This window comes from Perna viridis, chromosome 5 (assembly GCF_037379345.1).
Source record: "Perna viridis isolate PV_CMFRI_1.1 ecotype Kerala chromosome 5, ASM3737934v1, whole genome shotgun sequence".
Taxonomy (NCBI): Eukaryota; Metazoa; Mollusca; class Bivalvia; order Mytilida; family Mytilidae; genus Perna; species Perna viridis.
Window position 1 is genome coordinate 24459578 of NC_142449.1, and position 12825 is coordinate 24472402.

General features: G+C 32.4%; 2 protein-coding genes across 5 annotated transcripts in view; one reads left to right on the forward strand and one right to left on the reverse strand.

The window, feature by feature from the left end:
• LOC148616663 (F-actin-monooxygenase MICAL3-like) overlaps positions 1 to 8156 on the reverse strand; it is a 28617-nt gene extending 20461 nt beyond the window's left edge. The window contains exons 1-7 of one of the 2 annotated variants that reach the window (XM_088583863.1): positions 8019 to 8156; positions 6769 to 6916; positions 4186 to 4393; positions 3580 to 3687; positions 2440 to 2541; positions 1530 to 2092; positions 788 to 993 (exon numbers count right to left, since the gene is read on the reverse strand). In XM_088583863.1, coding sequence (XP_088439989.1) covers positions 788 to 993; positions 1530 to 2092; positions 2440 to 2541; positions 3580 to 3687; positions 4186 to 4393; positions 6769 to 6843 — 1262 coding nt within the window. In that variant the 5' untranslated portion in view covers positions 6844 to 6916; positions 8019 to 8156. Of the gene's footprint in view, positions 1 to 787; positions 994 to 1529; positions 2093 to 2439; positions 2542 to 3579; positions 3688 to 4185; positions 4394 to 6667; positions 6917 to 8018 lie in introns of both variants that reach the window. The other variant, XM_088583862.1, reaches the window with a different exon arrangement.
• Positions 7534 to 12825, forward strand: part of LOC148616664 (dipeptidyl peptidase 9-like) — a 28382-nt gene continuing 23090 nt past the window's right edge. For 2 of the 3 annotated variants that reach the window (XM_088583864.1, XM_088583866.1), the window contains exon 1: positions 11753 to 11841. The gene's annotated coding sequence lies outside the window, so the exon portion shown is untranslated. Of the gene's footprint in view, positions 7586 to 11752; positions 11842 to 12825 lie in introns of those variants that run through there. The other variant, XM_088583865.1, reaches the window with a different exon arrangement.

The window sequence follows — 12825 nt, forward strand, 5'->3', positions numbered from 1 at the left end:
TCTGAGTGTTTCTAAACGTGTATAAATAAATATATTGATATTTTCGGCAATGTTCATGTATTGTGTAATGGCACCTTTTAACTTGTAACCTGTTTCCTGTTTTTGTTGCTGACAACTGAAAAGGTACCAGGAAACAATATTATGTAGTGGAGGAATAAAGCTTTGCGTTATTCGACACCCTTTATTTGTATAGTAAGAAGGTTTGTTGCAGGATAAAAATACTAAGATTGGACCTTATATAAATTGTCCTTAATTCAGTCAACGTAAAGATATGAATAATACCTGAAAATGGATCAAAATTTATTAAATCTATGAACTCCTAAAATCAATTTTTATTTGTTTTTTTCTTAAATTATATATCTCCTTATTCTGACAAGATTTTTTAATAGGGCAACACAAATTTATAAACAGGTGTGGCAACAGGTTCCTAAATTTTGAGAAAATAAAACATATCACACCGACGTCATTAAATATACTTATGAGGACCAACGCCCAGTAATAAAATCTCAAATTAAGGTTTTCCTTCATTAACCCCTTACCTCAATTTTAGATCAATCAAACTACTTGTAATTGAAGATTTTTTGAAAACTAAATGACTTGAGTAAAATCTCAATTAGAGGTCGCTTTGAATTAAAGGACAGTTCACAGAAACTGATATACCACTTGTACAATACATACAAAAAGCATCCAGGGAAACTTCAATTTATAGCATGCTCGGGACGTTTTTGACTACTATATGCAACGTATTCAGTATTAAAATGGATAGGTGTCAGGGTATAGCACGAACCTGGTCTTTGGGTCGATGGTAAATTTACTGTACTCTTTTCTAATGTTGTCTGATGTTGTCGTTGATAGTATTTTGTAAACGCTTTCACGCTCTGCAATAACATCTAAAGCCTTCCTTTTGTTTATCTTTAAATTCTTTATCATCCAAGCTGCATCGAATGCACCAAGAAATCCCCGAGCACACCCTGTTCCCTGAGGCCAAAAGGGCTGAAATGGACATATTTTATTGTTTATCAACCGTATTTTCCTCTAATGAAATTTGGTTGTTATAAATCTTACAAACTGTTTTGAAATATAGCAGGTTTTTCATTTGATTTTAATGGTGAGTACTTTCACATTGAAAAATTTGACCTTGATTCATGATCACGAGATTGACGTTGTCGATATTCTATAACCTCATATGAACCGCGGTTTTTAAGTGAACTAGAGTAAATTTTCCAAAAAATTGTCATACAAGTATAATTTGATTAAAACTAAAAATGAACCTTTCTTATATTTAATTTTCGATCCAAGTCAAAATTATGAATCAATCCTTGAAAAAGTTCTTATTACATATATACGATTTTGATTATTTGAATCACGGACTGAGGACAAAATTAGTTTATACAAAACCTATCCATTTTTTCTAGGAAGAGAAATCAACTATCAGATTCCATTTGCTTAAAACAAAACATACCAAAGCCTACGAATTTGAATGGCATCATGTATTAACTTACACTACTTGGTTCATACATTTTACTCACTTCAATTAGACTGTCTCCGACGAGACAAAGAAGAAGCTGTTTACCATTTCTTTCTATGACTCTAGAGGAGTTGACAGACTCTAATTTGGATGAAAAATCGAACATGGTAACATCATCGCGGCCCTGGGAGTTTTTTGCGAACTGAATATTTGCCATTCCATTGTTTGTGCAATGATTAGCAGCATCCCTAGTATAATCAAGTAAAGCTTGGAGATTGACGTTTGTTCTGTCCAACAAAGTAGTAGGATCTTCAAGATTGCCATTTATCAAAACTCCTCTCTTAAGTAAACTTTCTTTTTTAGCAGTCATAACAAAGTAATGGGTTTCGTCTCGAAAATATACAATGTTTTCTAGGTGAATACCATATTTTACTTTAAGATCTGTAAAGAGTTTCTGGTGAAAATGAGAAGCAATTCCTCCTAGTTCCTTTATTTTCATCTCTGATTTTGTATTGGAATTCACAAAATTTGCTGTTATAGCAATCGATAGCTTTCCTTTAAATTCTTTCCTTTCAAATCCTTGTCTCGTAGTGACTAATTTTTCATCGTTGTACATTTCGTATTCTAGAACACAAATATATATATTTATATTGTTAGCTGGTTTTTTTTCAGTAACCAAGAATACTGTGAAAGTCCTGTTATTCGTTGGGTACCAATTTTCGTGATTTCGTGGGTAGTCTCAACCACGAAATTTGGTTCTCATCGAAAAGAAGATTCCCATTGATGTGTATACTGAAAAACTCAAAACCACGAGTTCAAGAACCCACGAACTTGACGAAATATGAAAAAGCACAAAATGTGTTTCCTTAAGTTGTCTTAAATAACCAAGAAAAATTGCTGATAATGAGAAGACTGACAATAATACTTTTTTTAGAAACATCACTTTTTCTAGTAGTATCTATCATACTTACCAATAAGAACATCACGTGACCCAGTTGCTGCTACAAGAACATCGAAGTTGTACATATTCACGATATGATTTGGTGGATCACATGAACATCCCCAATTACTACCTGTAAAACATAAAACATTGGAATTATTATACAAACGAAAAACGACTGAATTACAGTCATTTAAGTAAAAGGGTTAAGATATTAAAAATAATACTCATCATTGTATAAATCCCAATAATTTGACGGGTGCAAAGCATGGGTTAAAATTCGTGCGTTTCAGGACCGACACTCTCTGAATAACTGTACTGTTCATCAATTATTTCCAAAATTAGGAAATTCGTTATTTCAATTCTTTTATTTATTTATTGTGTCAGAATGCAACATAAATTATAAACGTCTTGGACGGAGATTCTGAACATGTTGGTAAAAAACAAATGTTATACTTAATTCATTGAAATATCAGTTTTATTTCACATTCGGAATATATATAAATTGGCAATATATCTATGGAAAGTTTTGTCGGGGTATTATTAAAAAAAAAGGAAAATTTAATTTAATTTTTTTTCAAACAAATATACATTTGGCCAATAGGCTGCTTTTAATTATTTTTGTACTGCATATATATTTGATAGGGTAATTCTCTTTTTGTTTTTGACACATTCCACCATTTTCACTGACTCTTCTACTTATTACAAAAAAAATATCAACAGTTATCACTCGCTTTATTTCGAAAGCTTTAATTCCATAAGAACAAGCATTTCGAGAATATTCCATGTCAATGCAAAGTCCTCTACCGGAAGAAATATCTGTTGAAGAGAACAGTATGCTAACTTCATGAATAATTTGTTAAATAGAAAAGTACAGGAAACTGAATCAGCATTACTTTGTTAAGTTCTAAGGCTAGAACTCATCAAAAACTCAATAGACCAGAACAAAATTCGACCTTGATATGGTAAAAAAATGCACCTAATATCAAATGTATATCTGCAAGCACGACGAACAAAGTGCGGAAAATAGATTACTTCAATGATGGACGGAAGGAAGAAGGGTATATTAAAGTCCACTTCGTCGAATGTCGTCAGAAGGAAACTGATAACAAGTTCCAACGTTGTCTGTTTTTGAGTGAAGCTTAAATTGGTGTTTTTATACCTACATTACCTAATGGTGTTTTTGGCAATCTTAATCCTTTGTAGGTCACACCTAATTGCACATCGACGCCAACGGTCAGTGCTACCTTTAATAAACAGAGCTGCAGTCGACGGATACCTGTAAACATATTGTAAGAAAAGTATTGTACAAAGCATTGTATTCAGACATTTACTGCTAGTCTTTATGTGGTCTTTCTTGGTTTCTCAGCTTTACTATTTAAAAGTAACGTTGAGACGTTTAGGTTTCCCGCACGCACGATACCCAAGCGCACGCGAATCGCTCACCAAATGCACGATAAACGAACACTACTTGCGTGCGTTTAAACGCACGATAGACGAACGCTCATATCGTGCGTTATTAGAGAGGATGCTATATTGCAATCGCATCGTTCGTCTGTTAGTCTGTCCGTTACGCTTTTCTTGAACAGGTTTTTTCAGCTTCTTATAATGGATATACTTAGATACATGTTATACTGATTTAGCATAATGACTTGTATCGTGTTCACTTTTCCAGTGTATTAAATATCCTTAATAATTCATCCCATCTAAAAGTATTTTATTTTTGTTCTTGACAAAGAGAAAATCGTGCGCGAAAATAAGTTGGTTTTGTACTCACTTATATGGTCTAGCTCTCCACAGCAGAATTGCGCAAAGAAAAACTTAATACCAATATTTTTCAGGTCTGTCACGGTGAATGGCCATAGATGCAGGACATTGTTACGTGTAAATGATGTTCTTTTGTCCACAACAACAACTTTACAGCCAAGAAAGGCTGCTTCTATGGCAATCCGTAGACCACAGGGACCAGCACCGACAACTAAGACCTACAATGCATACAAAATAAATTAATCTAAAAATGCTAGAAAAACATCCCTTACTTCTAAATATCAAATGTGTTTTTTCTTGAGAAACGACATCAATTAAATTGTACGTTTTTTTTTTCATTAAACAAATACACATTATACATACTATCAAATCTGGTGCATGCTCCAACTTTGATGGTGGAATTACTATTTTTTTTTAAACTGTCTTTCTTTCTTTTTTAATTTCTGAGTGCTATACATGTATTGATAAATGTGCTAAAATATTTGCATAGCGGTGATATCGTTTGTCTAGAAATAACCTCAAAATAATTTAAAAACTGTTTCCTTCGGTAAAAAATTCCCAAATGGTCCACGAAAAATCTGATAAATATTCCCAAATATGATAAACTATTTCCAATCAATAGTCTAACAACAAATTTTTCATCATGATTTTTCCTTGTTATCTGTTGTTGAATGAATAGTTTAAGTATGAATTTTAGATATTGTACAATTTACTTTAATGTTATAAAATTTCCAATTAAAACAAATTACATATATACAAACAAGAAACCACACGAATTAACGAAAAAAAAAAGCCAACCAAAAAATAAAACAAAACAAAACAAAAACCTGTATAGTGATCATTAATAACATAAAAAATGTAACATTCCTTAAACTGACTTCAGACGTGCTTCGCTGTCGATCAATGTCTGTCGCTTTGACATGACTTATACTGACGAAGATCTGTTTAACAATGAAATACTGTGTAACATATTCTACATTAAATACAATGTATATACTTATACAAATGCGCTAATTATATAACACATAAGTGATTAAGTGATCATGATTTAATTAATAAATAAAACAAGGGGATGCAGAACTTTTAACAATGGGGTTCAGAGGGTAGTACCAGGCTATAATTTGTTCATTTTTACCAATTTTTTGCTCAAAATAAATATGTAATTCCAACAAAACTGGGGTGCAACCCCACGACAAATCTCATGGATACGTCAAAGTGTACAACCAGAAGCTATGTATGTCAAACAATGAGAGATGCTAACGGTCAATGAAGAAGCAACTGACACACAGTTGTATACATGTTACTGCACGTGCATTTCGGAATTGTCAAAATAATATAAATCATGCAATAATGTTCACGGCCTAAATTTACCTACGAAAATGTTTCACATGGTCAACGAAAACATGCTTTAGTTTGTAACCTAAAATTGGCTGAGTGGTCTGATCTCGGTGTTTCCACTGATGCCGCGACAGAAGGAATTGAGGGATGAATGTTCAAATTTGGCACCACAAAAAAAAAGGATTCTTATTAAAGTTCTTATGTTACTACACTTCTCGTCACGTGACTTCAAATGACTTCGCCGCGCTCTGATACATTTAATTATATTATTCGATCAGTCTCAGGTCTTCAATGCAGGGAACATTTTAATCAGATTGGCAAAATTACAGTTTCGTTACTTCGTATCTGTATCTAAGTTGCTTAAGTGGACCATTGGACTTCTATATTGTAAAAGTTGGGAAAAATACTAAAATATCAAAACAGGAGCCCTTAGGACATATCAGGGACATCAGAATTAAATGACATTTGGCCTAAATGTAAAATCACAAAGATCTACGTACATAATGTCGACACAAGAAAAAAGTTATTAAGTCTGTGGTATGTTGCAAATAACAGACAATATCATCTTTATTCACAAAAACTATTAAATATATTGAAGTACAAAACATAAATAGAAAACAAAGCACATACATCACTATACAAAGCACATACAATGTACATCACTACACAAAGTACATTTGTAGTTAAGCAGAGATACAGAAAATAAACTTGAAATCTGAGTGAAGGCCTAGAGAAAAAAAACTGCATGAAAGCTTAGAGACAATTGGAAAAAAGCTTACAGAAAACTTTATTGTTTATAACTCTTAAATACATCTCCATCTAAGGATCAGGCAAAATGTGTATAAGGTGTGGCACATTAAGTAAGCATAGACAAGAGATTTCATTGCATTATCCAAGTATTTATACCTCATTACCTCAAGAAATTACTGTCAGAGTTCGTTAAGTTTGCCTTTTTAAGATACTGATAGTTCAAATTTGTTGAAATGCACTATATATTTGAGGCAAAAAGACCAAATTGAGAAAAATGATACATGTGTGCCACTAATTGCCTGATTCTTAATCAGAATGGTACTTAATAAGTGAACTCTTTGTAATTCAATTTGCCTAAACAGTTATATGTTTGCACTGCCTGTTATAATGTTTCCAATACTTACCTTGGTCTTGTGGTCTTTGTTAGTATTCTTGAATTCTTGAGCAGTAAATCTTTTCTTCAGACCTTCAAGAAATTGTTTGACCTTCCAGACATTTAACTTACAGAGTCCATAACAAAGTTGTTCGAAGAACTGTTTGTGAGGTGTGCTGTCTGTAAGCCCAAACTGCGCTTTGACATCGTTGAAGGCTTTCATTGTATTTTTACAAGTGTGCGCATCTTTGAAGTTATTGAATGCCTCCATCTCGGAATTCTAAAAAAAAAAGAATATATCATAGTAATGAACACGCAAAATTGTCAATATGTAATATGAACTGCATGTGCCAGTTATCGACTAGCAGACAGTTTAATGAAATAATACTCGTATTCTTAAAGTTATATTGCAAGTAGATAAAATCAATGTCTCTTTAGTTTAAAGTTTTATAAATTCTGCATTTAGTTGGTCGTTTGAAGATTTCCATGAATAGCTTTTTGTAGCTTCACAGTACTGTTACCAAATCAATTCACACTTTTAACCTCCGGTGTCCGGTATTCACCTTTTAAAGAAATAAACGTGAAGAAGAAATTAACGCTTGAAATTAAAGAATCTGTAAGTGATAGAAAAAAAAACACCAAAGATGTAAACCTCGCCGAGATAACTGATGTTTAAACTGAACCAATTAATGTGGTTATATGCTATGTTTACAAATGGATTTGCATTTATAATTCTGTTTCGATAGGTATAAGTATTTAATTTCCGGCGTACTTAGATGACTGGTACATCATTCCGCTCGCCATATGTGTTCAATGATTCATCAGGTACATTGTACACGAAGTACCGAACTAACCTTTTTTTATTATTTGAAGCAGATATTTGTTTATGTGTTCATGTACACATACCGACGTCTTAAAGGCTTTATTTTCCTACATGGCATGATATATTGTACGTACATCAAGTTGGTTTTTACAGAAAATGTATCTTTCAAACTATATATAGCACAGTGGAAAAGTTTATTTAAATTAAACAATGAGGGTAAATAACATTTTCATGAATTTTGATTTGTTTATTAACAAGTTTGACCTTAACAAATACTATTTTACCTTTTATATACACTGTTTATCAAACATATAAATTTCTCACAAACTACCGAGTTAATGCTAATACATAATACAATTAGTTTGATATGATCTGCCTTCTATGCAAGCGTACGGAAATCGACACGAAGTATTATAGGTTTAACTACATGAAGATGTAGGACGTTGCATTATTATATAACTGCCTAGAACAGTGTTTGTTTCTACGATTGCGTTTATTTTTCAATCGTGGCAAGACTAGACAAAATGATCGCAAATGAGAGCATATTTTTTCGACTTACCTTTACTTCGAACTTCGGTCAGATGCAATATTAACTAAGCTATGTCATCGTGGTGTTTTCCCGTATCTAAATATAGACATTCTACGTAAATATACAGGTAATAAAAATGATATCACATCCAAAGGTAGTAAATTTCATGATCGATTTCACCTGTTACAGATAAACAGCTGACAATGACATCTTAGTTTACTGGGTGACCTTTGAATATATATTTTTAATCTATTTGTTTGGTCTTATTCCTTATCAGGAATTAAATCCGGGGCTACGAATGTTCCAACACGTTACAATTTTCAAACTTAATTATTTTTCTCGGTAAACTTTAATTCCAAGATATTGGAAAAATAACATACACTTAGTATATCAGATTTATACCACTGTTGCACCATGGTCATAAATTTAGTTTTTTTTATGTAATGTATATTACATTGTACTGTTATTGTTAATGCCATAACCATTTACTGTAAATTTGTTAGTGCAAATTAATTGTCTTTTGTCTATTGCGATACCCTCTACTGTTTTAGTATGATGTGCATCAACAATAAAAGAAAGAGTACACAAGCTGTTCTGGTGTATTATTTTTACGGAGGAAACTAACAAAATAAATAAAATCCCCCCCCCGGCGCAACCGATGAAATATTAAAGGTTACAGACCACCAATTCAACCAATGAGCATTTGGAACGTATGCAAAAATAGTCCTACGCAGAAATTACCCCTGGTCCTCATGGTGCTGTGAAAAAAGTTCTCATCTTATTTAAAAAATTTAAACAGTTTCTGAAAGGAAAAACATTTCTGTACATTTTATAGGTGCATTTTGCTTCTTGTGATGTGAAGCCTAATCTCCATAATGATTTTTAAATATACCCCTATCTTGTGAAGACACTGGGATTTCCCGTGCTATTTATAGACCCTTCACTTCCGGTGACCAGTACTGCACTGCAAGTCTGCTAACCCCACATGCCATTCTGAGGATTGTGAGCTGACATATGTAGAATCATGCTGATATATAGTCCTCTGCAGGTTAAAGTTAAGGTAAAGTCAAGAGAAGCCATTGAATATTGTGAAATTAGCATAGAAGCCTATGGGAAGTGGAATTAGTGGTTTTTAGCCTAAACAGCTTATCTGTTTGTGTCTTTAAAAAAATGTGATATGTTTAGAATGAAAATGTATTAGACACTGGGTATACTTACTTTGGGCCAATTTCAAATTTTCTCCCTGTTGGTGCAATATTTAAGGCAGGCTAGCCCGGTATGCACCCTAAGCTTACTACAGTAACTGTTCAATTTGCGATTCAGTTGGTACATATACTATTGAAGTGACAGAACAAATTCATTCCTCCACACGATAATAGTATTATTCTCATACTGATGTCTCCTTTCTTCGCTTGGGGTTAAGGGACCGATCATCACATGTATTTATCTCCAGGAGTGGGAGATTTTTTATTTATTTATATACTTACATTGGACAAACAGAACTGACCCGCCCCTTTCAAAATACGGGAAAATATTCACCCCTCTTCTGCAACTACAACAAACATGTGACACCCCATTTCTGCCAAAATATAGCTGTATATAAAAAGATATTGAAATATAACTTCAAATTGAATAGGAAACATAGTACAAAAACACATAAATTATTTTTAGACACAAATTCTACAAAGACAAAATTTCTGATTAAGTCCAACCTTACCTTGGAAATCATATCAGACCTCGTAAAGGATTTAGTTTTCTAGATGGCGGGAATTGGAATTCATATAAAAATCAAGAGTATAATCATGCCAGATAATCCAGGAACAAAATTCAGAGTAAGAGTACAGACAACTTCCCTGGAAGCACTGAACCTAATTTCATTAAACTTGGTATGCTGTACATGTAACCAGGTCGTATATAGTCTTGAATTTTATCTTCGTACCAAATTCTGTTGGAGGTAAGCCTTTTTGGACATAGAAAATCTCTCAACGTCTTGTTGTACAGGAGGGAGACATTTGTTTTGTTTTTTTTTTTGTTGTTTTTTTTTTTTGCAATACAATTGTTTGAAATACTTGTTGTTTCTAGACATTTGTTATCAGTTATAACTTTTTGCTTTTATGTTGATGGCCGAATTTGGTGTTATAAAATGCCCTGCTTATGAGCTGAAACTGATGCCATGTAAAGTAACACATAGATATTGCTCATCTAAAATGTATATAGTTTGATTAAAATTACAGTGTTTATAGAATTCCATATAAGATTATCTTTTAAAATTACCTAATGGGGTTTTATTAATTTAAATCGAGTAATTACTCAAACCACATTTAGTTCTGTGTTATGTTTAAGCTTTTAGATTTTAGATGAGCCACAACTTTGGTATTATTTTAGCGCCCAAACCATCTAATGTTTATAAAAATGCATATGAAATAGAACTATTGGGAATGTGTCGAAGAGATAAAAACCAAACAAGTTTCATTAGATCGTATGAAAACACATCATATTGTGTATTTGTATTATAGTGATCGATGTATTGAAATATTAAAGACAAAGGACAAAGGTAAAATATTGTTTGACTTAACTATAACTTGTATCATATAATCATTTATGAATATATTTTTAATTACGGCCCCCGCAATCAATAAAAACACACTATCCATACTTCAAAGACTTATTTTTTCTATGAACCTCCCCCCCTACTTTTTTACCGTTTCAGTCTTGGAGATAAATAAAAATGATTGGTCGCCGTTTCACTTTTACAAGAATAAGATGTGTTAATAGACGCACCATTTTTTACATGGTTAAAATGTTACACTATTTTAGATGTCAAGTAAAAACCTTTCCAAGAGACATTTTAAAACATTGATTTTTCTTTGTATTCTTCTCTTAAAACATGAACATGACAATCAAATTTTGTTTAGGTTGTAATAACTGCATTTGACTGAAAATAGAACACTGATATTATACATATCACATATAAAAAGACAACGCCGAAGTCCCTCTGAAAAAAAATGCTGTTTACCTCATCTGAAAAGGATAATAAAAGCTAACCAAGGATCAGAATTTTTAATAACTAAGTGTAATGAACATAATGGAAGAAAGACTAAGATCTTTTTTAAATCTTGCTCCGAACAGATTCCATTACAAAATATCGCGTTTCGCCTAGTAGTAAAATGTTTTTGCACAGTATTCCGCTCATGCAGAACACGACATTCATGAACCTGAAGTATTGGATTTTTTTTTCACGGAAAGACATTTTGTTTCATTCCGGGAATGAAATACAAGTAGTTAGGGGGTGTCCAATTCCACAAGGATGTCGGGCTACCGTGCATAGTTGATGTTTCATCGGCGTGTAAATGTGTTGACCGGTTACCCATTTTGGACTTGAATAGCGCGCTTTATTGAAATTAATATGCTACGGTCAAAGTTATTTATAATTACAATTCTTTTGTTTTTTTTTTTTTTCAATTTTTATTTCTATTTTATCTTAGATATACATAAAATAATTTATAGGCATGGCACAGTGATCAACAAAAGTAGTCCACTTGTGGGCGCGGCCTAATATTAACAGCTCGAAAACCCATAATAGATCACGCATAAAGTCGAGTCCTAATGAGATTAGCGACTTTCAATGACATGCATCGTAAATGTCATTATTATATGTTGAAACATGAACAACCCAAAAAGAAATATAATTTGGCAATCATGAGAATGTTATTTGAATTTGCCGACGGATTCGATGTCCGTTTGATACCGCAACTGTTTCCGATATTACATCTACTTCCGGTAAAACGAAAACAATTCCAAACTTAGTTGCAAAGTTGCATGAATGTTATCTGTGTAAAATTAACTTGTTTGGGTAATTCAAATAATAGTGTTAAATTGAATCTGAAACGCATAATGGCATTGCAAAATTTATGCACTCCGATCTCACACTATTTCGAAGAAGAAAAAAATCGTTATAATTTAAATTTTCATTTCTGACCTTCTGTTACTAAATTTTGAATTTATGTGTTCTAATGGTGAAGATCTACGCTTCTACTCTGAATACCCAAATTCAGGATTTTCTCTGGGTTTAATAATTTTGTGCCAACATTTTAGCATAACATATTTTTTTTAGCCAACTTAGAATTATGAGACTCAATTACAAAACTCATCATGTATGAATATTATAAAAATGTACACTGTCAGTCTCAGGTCCTTTTGCCTTAGTATTTTGTTTACCCTGATGCCAGCCAGTGAAATATATCATTCTTAATCTGTTTCAAATCATTAAAATATGTTATACCCAAGTGAAATTACTTTGTTGACAATAACTATAAGGTATGAAAAAATCACAAACAACATATAAACATACTCAAATGATACACAGTTTTTTTGGTAATCAGTAATTACTTATTTCAGGAAAATTAGGTGGTTAATCTTTGGTCTTATCTAAAATTGATATTTAGTCAACAGACTTAAACAAAAACTATTTCATCACAATGTCATACAAATTTACAGTATATGAATGAAAGTCAAACTTAACAATTTCAACATATATATTAAATGAAAGAGTTTGCATACAGTATTCAGTTGATGTTGATATTTTCACTATTTTATTACCATGAGTATACTTTCAGGTTTTCACACTTTTTGCAACATCAATAAAAGTTCTATAGATATACAGTGTACATGTATTTTTCTTTCTTGTTTTGTTGCTGTTGTTCAGGAACCTAATAATAAGTGGATTAGATATTCTTACTTAGACCATTTCATTGGAAATGATATACATATATAGTGCAAACAGACTTTGGGCAAAAAGGTAATAGGCCAACAGGCACTAGGGCAAACAGACCTAGAT